The sequence below is a fragment of the Acipenser ruthenus genome, chromosome 54 (assembly GCF_902713425.1).
Source record: "Acipenser ruthenus chromosome 54, fAciRut3.2 maternal haplotype, whole genome shotgun sequence".
In the NCBI taxonomy this organism is placed as follows: domain Eukaryota; kingdom Metazoa; phylum Chordata; class Actinopteri; order Acipenseriformes; family Acipenseridae; genus Acipenser; species Acipenser ruthenus.
Window position 1 is genome coordinate 1,756,205 of NC_081242.1, and position 15,782 is coordinate 1,771,986.

At 40.4% G+C, this 15,782-nt stretch overlaps 1 protein-coding gene across 1 annotated transcript in view; it reads right to left on the bottom strand.

Moving 5' to 3' along the window:
- The window catches only part of LOC117398046 (tenascin-X-like), a 29,615-nt gene extending 14,426 nt beyond the window's left edge, over positions 1-15,189 (bottom strand). The window contains exons 1-11 of the mRNA XM_059016870.1: positions 14,932-15,189; positions 13,957-14,229; positions 13,137-13,412; positions 5,771-6,043; positions 4,832-5,074; positions 3,983-4,258; positions 3,623-3,895; positions 2,646-2,918; positions 1,827-2,102; positions 1,467-1,739; positions 493-765 (exon numbers count right to left, since the gene is read on the bottom strand). Of these exons, the coding sequence (XP_058872853.1) occupies positions 493-765; positions 1,467-1,739; positions 1,827-2,102; positions 2,646-2,918; positions 3,623-3,895; positions 3,983-4,258; positions 4,832-5,074; positions 5,771-6,043; positions 13,137-13,412; positions 13,957-14,229; positions 14,932-15,124 (2,902 nt within the window). The 5' untranslated portion in view covers positions 15,125-15,189. The remainder of the gene's footprint in view (positions 1-492; positions 766-1,466; positions 1,740-1,826; positions 2,103-2,645; positions 2,919-3,622; positions 3,896-3,982; positions 4,259-4,831; positions 5,075-5,770; positions 6,044-13,136; positions 13,413-13,956; positions 14,230-14,931) is intronic.
- Positions 15,190-15,782: the final 593 nt, after the last annotated feature.

The window sequence follows — 15,782 nt, forward strand, 5'->3', positions numbered from 1 at the left end:
AAGCAAGAGCAAAATCTAGTGCATTGCTTGCAGTAACAACCTAGGGCATGGTTTTTGAGTGAGGGCAGTTAAGAAATCAGAGGACTAAATGCAGTTGACTATTCAGACACAGGAGTTTGTCTTCAGTGGTCATACTATACCGTAATAGCTAACAGAAACAGGTTCATGCAAAACCGCATTTAAAGTCTTTATGGAGAGGGTCCATTATTTATTAACACACCTCAATATTGGAAAAAAACAAGTGATCACTCTCATATAGGGACCTTCGTATTGTTCATTTCAACATTTTGTTACAATAACTAAAACAGACGTAGACAGCGAGTTTCGGACTGTCTTCGTGGGAGCGAACATTCTACAGCCCTCATTCAGCGTTACAGACATTTCAGACTTACAAACAACCTCCATTACCAAGGGATTCGTAACTCTGTGAGGTTCCACTGGAGATTGAGAGACTTATATTCAGAACTAGAGTTGTAATTAAATAATTCTTACTGGTGCAGGCAGATGTTGAAACAGGTGTGCTCTGGATCCCATTCACCAGCTCTGTGGTGACTGTGAAGGTGTACTCTCTCCCAGGTATCAGATCAGAAAGGACTGTGGAATTGGAGGGTGCTGTGATGGAAAGAGGGTTGTCCTCGATAGAGCTTAAATAGGTGACTTTAAAACTGTGAGGGATCTCGTCCATACCAGCAGGACTGCGCCAGCTCAGAGAGACAGAGTCGCTTCCCACTGAGTCTATCTTTATCTTTCCAGGAGGGGTTGGTTCTGGAAGAGAAAAGAAAATTGATGTAATGACAAAGTATAGTAGAACCCTAGAGTTACAATCACCAAACCTCCAAGCTGACTGCTCTAGCGAACACCCCACTTTCAACCGGAAGAATGCAATCACTCAGCCATGCGTGCAATGCAACCAGATAGGCGCTCCTATAAGCAGTGTGCTGGTCATGGAGAGGGCAAAATTACTGAACCAACAAATGTATCTGGACAAAGGTGAGGCAGATCTCAAAGGTAGTATGAGAAATTTTACAAGGCACATTTTTGTTTTAACAATGCACAGGTTTTTGTTTTCAAAGCCAAATTAGGCTGAATGACTGAGCAAGCAGCATGAGTACATTTAAAAAATAAAGTTCTCCTGGACGTTTAAATGTGTGTTTTTGCTACAGTTACAATTTCAATGGTAGCTTAAATTTAGCCTTTTCCCATTTATAGTATCATTTGAAAGACTAGAACCAACCATAACAATATCAGTATTGCATTACTGTGCTGCATCCTTGTATTTTTTGCCAGATGAGGGTGTCGATAGCAGGTGTGCACGTTTATTAAAACCACTGAATACTCACATTCACAGTTACAGACATTTCAGACTTACGACAACATCCATTCCCAAGGGGTTTGTAACTCTGAGGTTCTACTGTAGATTGAGAGACTAATATTCAAAAGAAGAGTTGTAAATAAATCATTCTTACTGGTGCAGACAGCTGCTGAAACAGGCGTGCTCTGTGTCCCATTCTCCAGCAATGTGGTGACTGTGAAGCTGTACTCTCTCCCAGGTCTCAGCTTAGAGATGAGAGTGGAATTGGTGCGTGCAGTGATGGAAAGAGTGTTGTCCTTGACAGAGCTTGAATAGGTGATTATAAAACTGTGAGGGATCTTGTCCATACCAGCAGGACTGCCCCAGCTCAGAGAGACAGAGTTGCTTCCCACTGAGTCTATCTTTATCTCTCCAGGAGGAGACGGTTCTGTAGGAGAAAAGAGAACTGATGTAACGACAAAGTAGATTGAGAGACTAATATTCAGAAGAACAGTTGTAAATAAATAATTCTTACTTGTACAGGGAAATCTTGAAGCAGGCATGCTCTGGATCCCTTGATCAGTAGACGTGACAGGTGATGTGTCTGCTGGACCCTGAGGTTTGTCCTGGTCTTGAGGATTTGGGATGATGGGTGTAGCGTCCAGAGTTCTCTCTGAGCTGGGCACTTCTCTGGTGTCCTCAGCAAAGTGAGTGATTTGGCTGATCTGCGTTTTCTTCATTTCTACCTGGAGTTCAGCCTCTTGAGCCCCCTCACCTGGCACGCTCTTCTCTGAAGGCATCTCTGAGGTTCCTGCAGAGGGTTATTTCACAGTGATTGAATTACAGGCAAGTCTTGCATCTGAAGCAAGAGCAAAATCTAGTGCATTACTTGCAGTAACAACCTAGGGCATGGTTTTTGAGTGAGGGCAGTTAAGAAATCAGAGGACTAAATGCAGTTGACTATTCAGACACGGGAGTTTGTCTTCAGTGGTCATACTATACCGTAATAGCTAACAGAAACAGGTTCATGCAAAACCGCATTTAAAGTCTTTATGGAGAGGGTCCATTATTTATTAACACACCTCAATATTGGAAAAAAACAAGTGATCACTCTCATATAGGGACCTTCGTATTGTTCATTTCAACATTTTGTTACAATAACTAAAACAGACGTAGACAGCGAGTTTCGGACTGTCTTCGTGGGTGCGAACATTCTACAGCCCTCATTCAGCGTTACAGACATTTCAGACTTACAAACAACCTCCATTCCCAAGGGATTCGTAACTCTGTGAGGTTCCACTGGAGATTGAGAGACTTATATTCAGAACTAGAGTTGTAATTAAATAATTCTTACTGGTGCAGGCAGATGTTGAAACAGGTGTGCTCTGGATCCCATTCACCAGCTCTGTGGTGACTGTGAAGGTGTACTCTCTCCCAGGTATCAGATCAGAAAGGACTGTGGAATTGGAGGGTGCTGTGATGGAAAGAGGGTTGTCCTCGACAGAACTTAAATAGGTGACTTTAAAACTGTGAGGGATCTCATCCAGACCAGGAGGACTGCGCCAGCTCAGAGAGACAGAGTCGCTTCCCACTGAGTCTATCTTTATCTTTCCAGGAGGGGTTGGTTCTGGAAGAGAAAAAAGAATTGATGTAACGACAAAGTACAGTAGAACCCCAGAGTAACAATCACCAAACCTCCGAACTGACCGCTCTAGCGAACACCCCACTTTCAACCGGAAGAATGCAATCACTCAGCCTTGCGTGCAATGCAACCAGATAGGCGCTCCTATAAGGAGTGTGCTGGTCATGAAGAGGGCAAAATTACTGAACCAATAAATGCATCCGGACAAAGGTGAGGCAGATCTCAAAGCTAGTATGAGAAATTTTACAAGGAACATTTTTGTTTTAAAAAAGCACAGGTTTTTGTTTTCAAAGCCAAATTAGGCTGAATGACTGAACAAGCTGCATGAGTACATTTAAAAAATAAAGTTCTCCTGGACGTTTAAATGTGTGTTTTTGCTACAGTTACAATTTCAATGGTAGCTTAAATTTAGCCTTTTCCCATTTATAGTATCATTTGAAAGACTAGAACCAACCATAACAATATGAGTATTGCATTACTGTGCTGCATCCTTGTATTTTTTGCCAGATGAGGGTGTAGATCGCAGGTGTGCACGTTTATTAAAACAACTGAAAACTCATATTCACAGTTACAGACATTTCAGACTTACAAACAACATCCATTCCCAAGGGGTTCATAACTCTGAGGTTCTACTGCAGACTGAGAGACTAATATTCAAAAGAAGAGTTAAATAAATAAATAATTCTTACTGGTGCAGACAGCTGCTGAAACAGGCGTGCTCTGTGTCTCATTCTCCAGCAATGTGGTGACTGTGAAGCTGTACTCTCTTCCAGGTCTCAGCTCAGAGATGAGAGTGGAATTGGAGGGTGCAGTGATGGAAAGACTTTTGTCATCGACAGAGCTTGAACAGGTGATTTTAAAACTGTGAGGGATCTCATCCATACCAGCAGGACTGCCCCAGCTCAGAGAGACAGAGTTGCTTCCAACTGAGTCTATCTTTATCTCTCCAGGAGGAGACGGTTCTGGAAGAGAAAAGAGAACCGATGTAACGTCAAAGTAGATTGAGAGACTAATATTCAGAAGAAGAGTTGTAAATAAATAATTCTTACTTGTACAGAGAAATCTTGAAGCAGGCATGCTCTGGATCCCTTGACCAGTAGAGGTGGCAGGCGTGGTGTCTGCTGGACCCTGAGGTTTGTCCTGGTCTTGAGGATTTGGGATGATGGGTGTAGCGTCCAGAGTTCTCTCTGTGCTGGGCACTTCTCTGGTGTCCTCAGCAAAGTGAGTGATTTGACTGACCTGCGTTTTCTTCATTTCTACCTGGAGTTCAGCCTCTCGAGCCCTCTCACCTGGCACGCTCTTCTCTGAAGGCATCTCCGAGGTTCCTGCAGAGGGATATTTCACAGTGACTGAATTACAGACAAGTCTTACATCTGAAACAAGAGCAAAATCTAGTGCTTTGCTTGCAGTAACAACCTAGGGCATGGTTTTTGAGTGAGGGCAGTTAAGAAATCAGAGGTCTAAATGCAGTTGACTATTCAGACACAGGAGTTTGTCTTCAGTGGTCATACTATACAGTAATAGCTAACAGAAACAGGTTCATGCAAAACCGCATTTAAAGTCTTTATGGAGAGGATCCATTATTTATTAACACACCTCAATATTGGAAAAAAACAAGTGATCACTCTCATATATGGACCTTCGTATTGTTCATTTCAACATTTTGTTGCAATAACTAAAACAGACGTAGACAGCGAGTTTCGGACTGTCTTCGTGGGAGTAAACATTCTACAGCCCTCATTCAGCGTTACAGACATTTCAGACTTACAAACAACCTCGATCCTCAAGGGATTCGTAACTCTGTGAGGTTCCACTGGAGATTGAGAGACTTATATTCAGAACTAGAGTTGTAATTAAATAATTCTTACTGGTGCAGGCAGATGTTGAAACAGGTGTACTCTGGATCCCATTCTCCAGCTCTGTGGTGACTGTGAAGGTGTACTCTCTCCCAGGTATCAGATTAGAGAGGACTGTGGAATTGGAGGGTGCTGTGATGGAAAGAGGGTTGTCCTCGACAGAACTTAAATAGGTGACTTTAAAACTGTGAGGGATCTCATCAAGACCAGCAGGACTGCGCCAGCTCAGAGAGACAGAGTCGCTTCCCACTGAGTCTATCTTTATCTTTCCAGGAGGGGTTGGTTCTGGAAGAGAAAAAAGAATTGATGTAACGACAAAGTACAGTAGAACCCCAGAGTAACAATCACCAAACCTCCGAACTGACCGCTCTAGCGAACACCCCACTTTCAACCGGAAGAATGCAATCACTCAGCCATGAATGCAATGCAACCAGATAGGCGCTCCTATAAGCAGTGTGCTGGTCATGGAGAGTGCAGAATTACTGAACCAACAAATGTACAAAGGTGAGGCAGATTTCAAAGCAAGCACAGGCAATTTTACAAGAAACATTTTTGTTTTAACAATGCACAGGTTTTTGTTTTCAAAGCCAAATTAGGCTGAATGACTGAGCAAGCTGCATGAGTACATTTAAAATAAAAAGTTCTCCTGGACGTTTAATTCTGTGTTCTTGCTACAGTTACGATTTCAATGGTAGCTTAAATTTAGCCTTATTCCATTTACAGTATCATTTGAAAGACTAGAACCAACCATAACAATATGAGTATTGCATTACTGTGCGGCATCCTTGTATGATACTCCAGATTGAGGGTGTCGATAGCAGGTGTGCACGTTTATTAAAACCATTGAAAACTCACATTCACAGTTACAGACATTTCAGACTTACGACAACATCCATTCCCAAGGGGTTTGTAACTCTGAGGTTCTACTGTAGATTGAGAGACTAATATTCAAAAGACGAGTTGTAAATAAATCATTCTTACTGGTGAAGACAGCTGCTGAAACAGGCGTGCCCTGGGTCCCGTTCTCCAGCACTGTGGTGACTGTGAAGCTATAATGTATCCCAGGCCTCAGCTTAGAGATGAGAGTGGAATTGGAGGGTGCAGTGATGGAAAGAGTGTTGTCCTTGACAGAGCTTGAATAGGTAACTTTAAAACTGTGAGGGATCTCGTCCATACCAGCAGGTCTGCCCCAGCTCAGAGAGACAAAGTTGCTTCCCACTGAGTCTATCTTTATCTCTTTAGGAGGGGACGGTTCTGGAAGAGAAAGTGGTGTCACCTTTGAGCAGAATGGTAGATGAACAATCAACACAAGAGTTGTGAATAAGAAATCCTTATCTGTGCATAAAAAACACTGTTTAAAATGATACTAACTGCAAGGCTTTTGGTGACGTGGGTACCTTTACGCACGCATGCGTTCTTGGGACTCTCAGTTTTGCAGTTGTCTGTGTCCCAGGGACAAGTGTCTGTCTGTCTGACACTGGCAGACCCACCACGGATATACATTTGAAGTGATTTAAAACCCAAAACGTAAGGACTAAAGCTAAGGTTTACAATTTTAGAAAAGCAACCTATGAAGGTATGAAACAGAGACTAACAGAAGTAGATTGGAGTAAAATAGAGAAAACATCCAAAGAAAAATGATGGCTGTTTTTTTTAATGTAGTACTAGAGGCGCAAAACAATTACATCCCAAAAGTAGACAAATCTAAATCTAAAACAAAATGGCCAAAATGGTTTAAAGATCAATTTAAAAAAATATTCAGTGAAAAAAAGGCACTTTACAGAGCGTTTAAAAGGGACCAAAAACAAAGTACACAGAAGGAGTACTTGGAACTGCAAACACAAGTCAAAAAGGAAGTTAGAAAGGCCAAGAGAGAGATAGAAATCAATATTGCTAAGGGGGCTAAAACCAATTCCAAAATGTTTTTCAAATATTATAACAGCAAGAGAACATTCAAAGAGGAGGTTAAATGTCTAAGAGACACAAATGGCAAAATCATAGACGAAGAAAAAAAAATAGCAAATATATTAAATGATTACTTTTCACAAGTTTTTACAAAGGAGGATACGGACAACATGCCCCACATGTCAACCTGTTCCTATCCAGTTTTAAATAACTTTAGCATAACTGAGGCAGAAGTGTTAAAGGGACTAGGAGCTCTTAAAATAAACAAATCCCCTGGGCCGGATGAGATCCTCCCAATAGTACTCAAAGAAATGAAAGAAGTTATTTACAAACCGCTAACCAAGATCATGCAACAGTCTCTTGACACAGGGGTTGTACCGTCAGACTGGAGAATTGCAAACGCAATGCAGATCCACAAAAAGGGAGTCAAAACTGAACCAGGTAACCACAGACCAATAAGCCTGACTTCTGTTATATGTAAACTTATGGAAACAATAATAAGATCCAAAATCGAAAATTACCTATATAGTAACAGTATCCTGGGAGACAGTCAGCATGGTTTCAGGAAAGGGAGAGCGTGTCTAACTAACCTGCTTGATTTTTTTGAGGATGCAACATTGACAGTGGATAATTGCAAAGCATATGACATGGTTTATTTAGATTTCCAGAAAGCATTTGACAAAGTCCTGCATAAAAGAGTCATTCTCAAACTGAACGCAGTAGGGATTCAAGGAAATGTATGCACATGGATTAGGGAGTGGTTAACATGTAGAAAACAGAAAGTACTGATTAGAGGAGAAACCTCAAAATGGAGCGAGGTAACCAGTGGTGTACCACAAGGATCAGTATTAGGTCCTCTGCTGTTCCTAATCTACATTAATGATTTAGATTCTGGTATAGTAAGCAAACTTGATAAATTTGCAGACGACACAAAAATAAGAGGAGTGGCAAACACTGTTGCAGCAGCAAAGGTCATTCAAAATGATCTAGACAGCATTCAGAACTGTGCAGACACATGGCAAATGACATTTAATAGAGAAAAGTGTAAGGTACTGCATGCAGGAAATAAAAATGTGCATTATAAATATCATATGGGAGATACTGAAATTGAAGAAGGAATCTATGAAAAAGACCTAGGAGCTTAATTGACTCAGAAATGTCTTCATCTAGACAATGTGGGGAAGCTATAAAAAAGGCCAACAAAATGCTCGGATACATTGTGTAAAGTGTTGAATTTAAATCAAGGGAAGTAATGTTAAAACTTTACAATGCATTAGTAAGACCTCACCTAGAATATTGTGTTCAGTTCTGGTCACCTCGTTACAAAAAGTATATTGCTTCTCTAGAAAGAGTGCAAAGAAGAGCGACCAGAATTATCCCGGGTTTAAAAGGCATGTCGTATTCAGACAGGCTAAAAGAATTTAATCTATTCAGTCTTGAACAAAGAAGACTACGTGGGGATCTGATTCAAGCATTCAAAATCCTAAAAGGTATTGACAATGTCGACCCAGGGGACTTTTTCAACCTGAAAAAAGAAACAAGGATCAGGGGTCACAAATGGAGATAGATAAAGGGGCATTGAAAACAGAAAATAGGAGGCACTTTTTTACACAGAGAATTGTGAGGGTCTGGAACCAACTCCCCTGATAGGAAGGGCTGTATTAAAAACGTCTTGATTCACAGACTAAAAATAGTTATTTCAAGATATTTCACGATTAAGCATAATAGTTATAATGCAGAAAAAAATAGCGTTGTCACATTCAAAATGGATTAGTTTCTCCAAAACAAATGTTCCTAAATATTGAAATATTTTATGGTTCTGAAGCATTTGGTCTGCTTTAATATTAAGAGCAGTGGGGTGCCTGGTTGAGCAGAACAGTTGGCTGTTGTTTGATATTTATGGAATTTTGGTTTGTGGATTCTGTTGCTGTGCCTCTTTGTTCTTTTAGACATAAAATAAACATTTATATGGGGCGCCAAGTATAAAAACAAAACAACATTAACATTTTAAACACATCTTTTTTTCCCCAGATTTAGCTTAAATCTTGTACTTTTTCACAGATTTAAACAAAAAATGTCTATTTTTTTCATAAAAACATTAAAATAAATTTTTAAATGTGTACTAACAGATATAATTTATAAATCTGAAAATATTTAGTAAATTTCAATATTTAAATCCAGCATGTAAAATAAATCAGAGAAAAAGAGCTCCAGTTTTTAATTCTGTGTTATTCACTCGGTGAGCACATTTATAAATGTCTTTTTTAATTCTTTGTTTTACACTCCACGAGCAGATTTAGCTTCATCCAGCGCTGACATGCAAATGAGTCCCGCCCATTTGAGGTTACGTAAACACTGTTTGCATGGAGGAGGCGGGAAAGAGAGCTGCGAAAAAGAAAAATCACAAGACAGTCAACTCCGCCTTTCTTCTGTCCCGTCTCGACTGCTCATGAATATTCATGACAGTGGCAAGTTCTGACAACACTTCGGCGATGAAGAGCTCTTCTCAGCGAAGCAAACGACACAAATACAGCACGAGTACATAAAAAAAAAAAAAATAATAATAATAATAATTTTGCTAGTCATGAAAAGAAAATACTGTCTGCTTTTGCTCCTTTTGTAAAGACGAAATAAAATAAATAAAACAAAGAAATAGTCTGGGTACACCACACACTAAAAAATGACATTTAACAGTGAATGTGCCCTGGTTTAACATGTAAAATCATAAAAATAATACGTCTACACATATTTCTTTGTAAATACTGAGAAAATTTGTTTAATATACTTTTTTTAAAATTAATTTTCAGTTTTAATAAAATCTTCAGTTAGTGTGTGAATGTGATTATTATTATTGGTCAACATTTTTAAAACAACGAAGCGTCATTTTACAGAAATACGAAACCAGTGTGTGGCGCTCCCCATCACCTTAACCAAAATTAAGGTGAAATAAAGTCATAAACATACCATCAATTTCCAATTGTTCTGTTATTTCTTACCATATGGCGTCTTTCTTATTATTGTCTTTATAACCTCTGACTGGCATCATAAAGAACATTATATTTTTCGACTTGAATAATTACATTCCCATTGATGTCCACTTCTCTCTTATTTCTGTGACAGCCTCTCCTTTGACTCTGTCCGAGTGATGACGTGTTGTGTACAGAAACACAGAAGGCTCGCGCAGACAAACCGTCAGTCTGAGACAAGGCAATTCTATCTATAGCTTGCACAGTTGTATTGGCTTTACCGCTGTATCATGTATAAAGGGCAGCAGTGTGGAGTAATGGTTAGGGCTCTGGACTCTTGACCGGAGGGTCGTGGGTTCAATCCCAGGTGGGGGGGACACTGCTGCTGTACCCTTGAGCAAGGTACTTTACCTAGATTGCTCCAGTAACAACCCAACTGTATAAATGGGTAATTGTATATAAAAATAATGTGATAATTTGTAACAATTGTAAATCGCCCTGGAGAAGGGTGTCTGCTAAGAAATAAATAATAATACAGGGTTTCACAGCCTTGCAAACAATAACAAACTTATGCACATATATGAGAATCCATTGCACGGCCGTGAGACTCTCAAAATTGTGAAAAACCGTGAGTTTCATGGGTAAACTTTGAGACGTGAAATGCAATTCATGTTGACTTTACCCTTTTCCCATTAAAAAATAAAACCACCTACAAAAATAAAAATAAATACATTTCCCAGTGCTGCTGGGCAATGTCCCGCCTTCCTGACTAGCATTGATTTGTTCTGAAGACTTTAAACCCGCCCCCAACTACTGAGTGATAGCACATTCCTACATTTCTATTGGAGACTCCGCTTGCGAGATTTAAAACGAGATTACAATCAGGAAGGAGGCTTGTTAGTGGGATTTAAAGCTGTATTACAGTTAAGATATGGAGGACTTGAAAGAGAATTGTGGCTAAATGTAAAAAAAATGCCTACACACAAAAACCCCAGAAGAATGTGCCCATGATCATAGGGATTTCGTTGTGGAAGACAGCAAAGGAAAGAAGGTACAACTTAAGTGTGCAAGTGCTGTCGAGTAGCTAAAAATAAGCACCGAAAAATACAATTAAAAAAACCCGAAAAACAGAAGGCCTAATTACAGACGTGCTCAAATTTGTTGGTACCCTTACAGCTCACTGAAATAATGCTTCATTCCTCCTGAAAAGTGATGAAATTAAAAGCTATTTTATCATGTATACTTGCATGCCTTTGGTATGTCATAGAATAAAGCAAAGAAGCTGTGAAAAGAGATGAATTATTGCTTATTCTACAAATATATTCTAAAATGGCCTGGACACATTTGTTGGTACCCCTTAGAAAAGATAATAAATAATTGGATTATAGTGATATTTCAAACTAATTAGTTTCTTTAATTAGTATCACACATGTCTCCAATCTTGTAATCAGTCATTCAGCCTATTTAAATGGAGAAAACTAGTCACTGTGCTGTTTGGTATCATTGTGTGCACCACACTGAACATGGACCAGAGAAAGCAAAGGAGAGAGTTGTCTGAGGAGATCAGAAAGAAAATAATAGACAAGCATGGTAAAGGTAAAGGCTACAAGACCATCTCCAAGCAGCTTGATGTTCCTGTGACAACAGTTGCAAATATTATTAAGAAGTTTAAGGTCCATGGAACTGTAGCCAACCTCCCTGGGCGCAGCCGCAAGAGGAAAATCGACCCCAGAGTGAACAGAAGGATAGTGCGAATGATAGAAAAAGAACCAAGGATAACTGCCAAAGAGATACAAGCTGAACTCCAAGGTGAAGGTATGTCAGTTTCTGATCGCACCATCCGTCGCTTTTTGAGCGAAAGTGGGCTCCATGGAAGAAGACCCAGGAGGACTCCACTTTTGAAAGAAAAACATAAAAAAGCCAGACTGGAATTTGCTAAAATGCATATTGACAAGCCACAGTCCTTCTGGGAGAATGTCCTTTGGACAGATGAGTCAAAACTGGAGCTTTTTGGCAAGTCACATCAGCTCTATGTTCACAGACGAAAAAATGAAACTTTCAAAGAAAAGAACACCATACCTACAGTGAAACATGGAGGAGGCTCGGTTATGTTTTGGGGCTGCTTTGCTGCGCCTGGCACAGGGTGCCTTGAATCTGTGCAGGGCACAATGAAATCTCAAGACTATCAAGGCATTCTGGAGCGAAACGTACTGCCCAGTGTCAGAAAGCTCTGTCTCAGTCGCAGGTCATGGGTCCTCCAACAGGATAATGAGCCAAAACACACAGCTAAAAGCACCCAAGAATGGATAAGAACAAAACATTGGACTATTCTGAAGTGGCCTTCTATGAGTCCTGATCTGAATCCTATCGAACATCTATGGAAAGAGCTGAAACTTGCAGTCTGGAGAAGGCACCCATCAAACCTGAGACAGCTGGAGCAGTTTGCTCAGGAAGAGTGGGCCAAACTACCTGTTAACAGGTGCAGAAGTCTCATTGAGAGCTACAGAAAACGTTTGATTGCAGTGATTGCCTCTAAAGGTTGTGCAACAAAATATTAGGTTAGCGGTCCCATCATTTTTGTCCATGCCATTTTCATTTGTTTTCTTATTTACAATATTATGTTGAATAAAAAATCAAAAGCAAAGTCTGATTTCTATTAAATATGGAATAAACAATGGTGGATGCCAATTACTTTTGTCAGTTTCAAGTTATTTCAGAGAAAATTGTGCATTCTTCGTTTTTTGTGGAGGGGTACCAACAAATTTGAGCACGTCTGTATACAGATAGGGGAGAAGTCGCTACCGGAACTCTTTGGATTCCCATGATGCACCGCTTCAACAGGGACGGAAGCCCACCTCCTCCAGAACTACATTTCACATCATCCTCCTGCTCACTGGTAAATCCATCTCAGTTACATATGTGAGCAGGAGGATGATGGGAAATGTAGTTCTGAGAGGTCCATGTGGGTACATGGGAAGCCATCTTGAGGCAGGGAATGCAATTTAAAAGTTAAAAAAAGTGGTCAGAATGTGAAAAAAAACCAAAACATTTAAAACAGTACACACACCTTACATAAACAGTTGTAGCAACACATGGGAACATGTAACACAATAAAATAAAAAGGTCCTTATGTACCCTTTAAGACTTTGTACTTTAATGGGACCACGAACATTTTCACTGGGACCCCCAAAGTTTCCTCTGGGACCTTCAGTTTTTTTTTAGTTCAGAGTCCTGGACCCTCAATGGGAAAAAGTTTTGGAGAGCCTTACTTGTGCAGAGAGCCATTGAAACAGGCGTACTCTGGGTCCCATTCTCCAGCACTGTGGTGACTGTGAAGCTGTACTCGCTCCCAGGTCTCAGCTTAGAAATGACAGTGGAATTGGAGGGTGCAGTGATGGAAAGAGTGTTGTCCTTGACAGAGCTTGAATAGGTGAGACTAATATTCAGAAGAAGACCTGTAAATAAATAATTCTTACTTGTACAGAGAAATCTTGAAGCAGGCATGCTCTGGATCCTTTGACCAGTGGAGGTGACAGGCGATGTGTCTGCTGGACCTTCAGGTTTATCCTGGTCTTGAGGATTTGGGATGATGGGTGTAGTGTCCAGAGTTCTCTCTGAGCTGGGCACTTCTCTGGTGTCCTCAGGAAAGTGAGTGATTTGGCTGACCTGCGTTTTCTTCATTTCTACCTGGAGTTCAGTCTCTCGAGCCCCCTCACCTGGCACGCTCTTCTCTGGTGACATCTCCGAGGTTCCTGCAGAGGGATATTTCACAGTGACTGAATTACAGGCAAGTCTTACATCTGAAGCAAGAGCAAAAACTAGTGCATTGCTTGCAGTAACAACCTAGGGCATGGTTTTTGAGTGAGGGCAGTTAAGAAATCAGAGGACTAAATGCAGTTGACTGTTCAGACACAGGAGTTTGTCTTCAGTGGTCATACTATACAGTAATAGCTAACAGAAACAGGTTCATGCAAAATCGCATTTAAAGTCTTTATGGAGAGGGTCCATTATTTATTAACACACCTCAATATTGGAAAAAAAACAAGTGATCACCCTCATATATGGACCTTCGTATTGTTCATTTCAACATTTTGTTACAATAACTGAAACAGACGTAGACAGCGAGTTTCGGACTGTCTTCGTGGGCACGAACATTCTACAGCCCTCATTCAGCGTTACAGACATTTCAGACTTACAAACAACCTCCATTCCCAAGGGATTCGTAACTCTGTGAGGTTCCACTGGAGATTGAGAGACTTATATTCAGAACTAGAGTTGTAATTAAATAATTCTTACTGGTGCAGGCAGATGTTGAAACAGGTGTGCTCTGGATCCCATTCACCAGCTCTGTGGTGACTGTGAAGGTGTACTCTCTCCCAGGTATCAGATCAGAAAGGACTGTGGAATTGGAGGATGCTGTGATGGAAAGAGGGTTGTCCTCGACAGAGCTTAAATAGGTGACTTTAAAACTGTGAGGGATCTCGTCCATACCAGCAGGACTGCGCCAGCTCAGAGAGACAGAGTCGCTTCCCACTGAGTCTATCTTTATCTTTCCAGGAGGGGTTGGTTCTGGAAGAGAAAAGAGAATTGATGTAATGACAAAGTACAGTAGAACCCCAGAGTAACAATCACCAAACCTCCGAACTGACCGCTCTAGCGAACACCCCACTTTCAACCGGAAGAATGCAATCACTCAGCCATGCGTGCAATGCAACCAGATAGGCGCTCCTATAAGCAGTGTGCTGGTCATGGAGAGGGCAAAATTACTGAACCAATAAATGTATCCGGACAAAGGTGAGGCAGATCTCAAAGGTAGTATGAGAAATTTTACAAGGAAAATTTTTGTTTTAACAATGCACAGGTTTTTGTTTTCAAAGCCAAATTAGGCTGAATGACTGAGCAAGCAGCATGAGTACATTTAAAATAAAAAGTTCTTCTGGACGTTTAATTCTGTGTTCTTGCTACAGTTACGATTTCAATGGTAGCTTAAATTTAGCCTTATTCCATTTACAGTATCATTTGAAAGACTAGAACCAACCATAACAATATGAGTATTGCATTACTGTGCGGCATCCTTGTATGATACTCCAGATTGAGGGTGTCGATAGCAGGTGTGCACGTTTATTAAAACCATTGAAAACTCACATTCACAGTTACAGACATTTCAGACTTACGACAACATCCATTCCCAAGGGGTTTGTAACTCTGAGGTTCTACTGTAGATTGAGAGACTAATATTCAAAAGACGAGTTGTAAATAAATCATTCTTACTGGTGAAGACAGCTGCTGAAACAGGCGTGCCCTGGGTCCCGTTCTCCAGCACTGTGGTGACTGTGAAGCTATAATGTATCCCAGGCCTCAGCTTAGAGATGAGAGTGGAATTGGAAGGTGCAGTGGTGGAAAGAGTGTTGTCCTTGACAGAGTTTGAATAGGTAACTTTAAAACTGTGAGGGATCTCGTCCATACCAGCAGGTCTGCCCCAGCTCAGAGAGACAAAGTTGCTTCCCACTGAGTCTATCTTTATCTCTTTAGGAGGGGACGGTTCTGGAAGAGAAAGTGGTGTCACCTTTGAGCAGAATGGTAAATGAACAATCAACACAAGAGTTGTGAATAAGAAATCCTTACCTGTGCATACAAAACACTGTTTAAAATGATACTAACTGCAAGGCTTTTGGTGACGTGGGTACCTTTACGCACGCATGCGTTCTTGGGACTCTAAGTTTTGCAGTTGTCTGTGTCCCAGGGACAAGTGTCTGTCTGTCTGACACTGGCAGACCCACCACGGATATATATATTTGAAGTGATTTAAATCCCAAAAAGTAATGACTAAAGCTAAGGTTTACAATTTTAGAAAAGCAACCTATGAAGGTATGAAACAGAGACTAACAGAAGTAGACTGGAGTAAAATAGAGAAAACATCCAAAGAAAAATGATGGCTGTTTTTTTTAATGTATCACTAGAGGCGCAAAACAATTACATCCCAAAAATAGACAAATCTAAATCAATACAAAATGGCCAAAGTGGTTTAAAGATCAATTTAAAAAAATATTCAGTGAAAAAAGGCACTTTACAAAGCGTTTAAAAGGGACCAAAAACAAAGTACACAGAAAAAGTACTTGGAA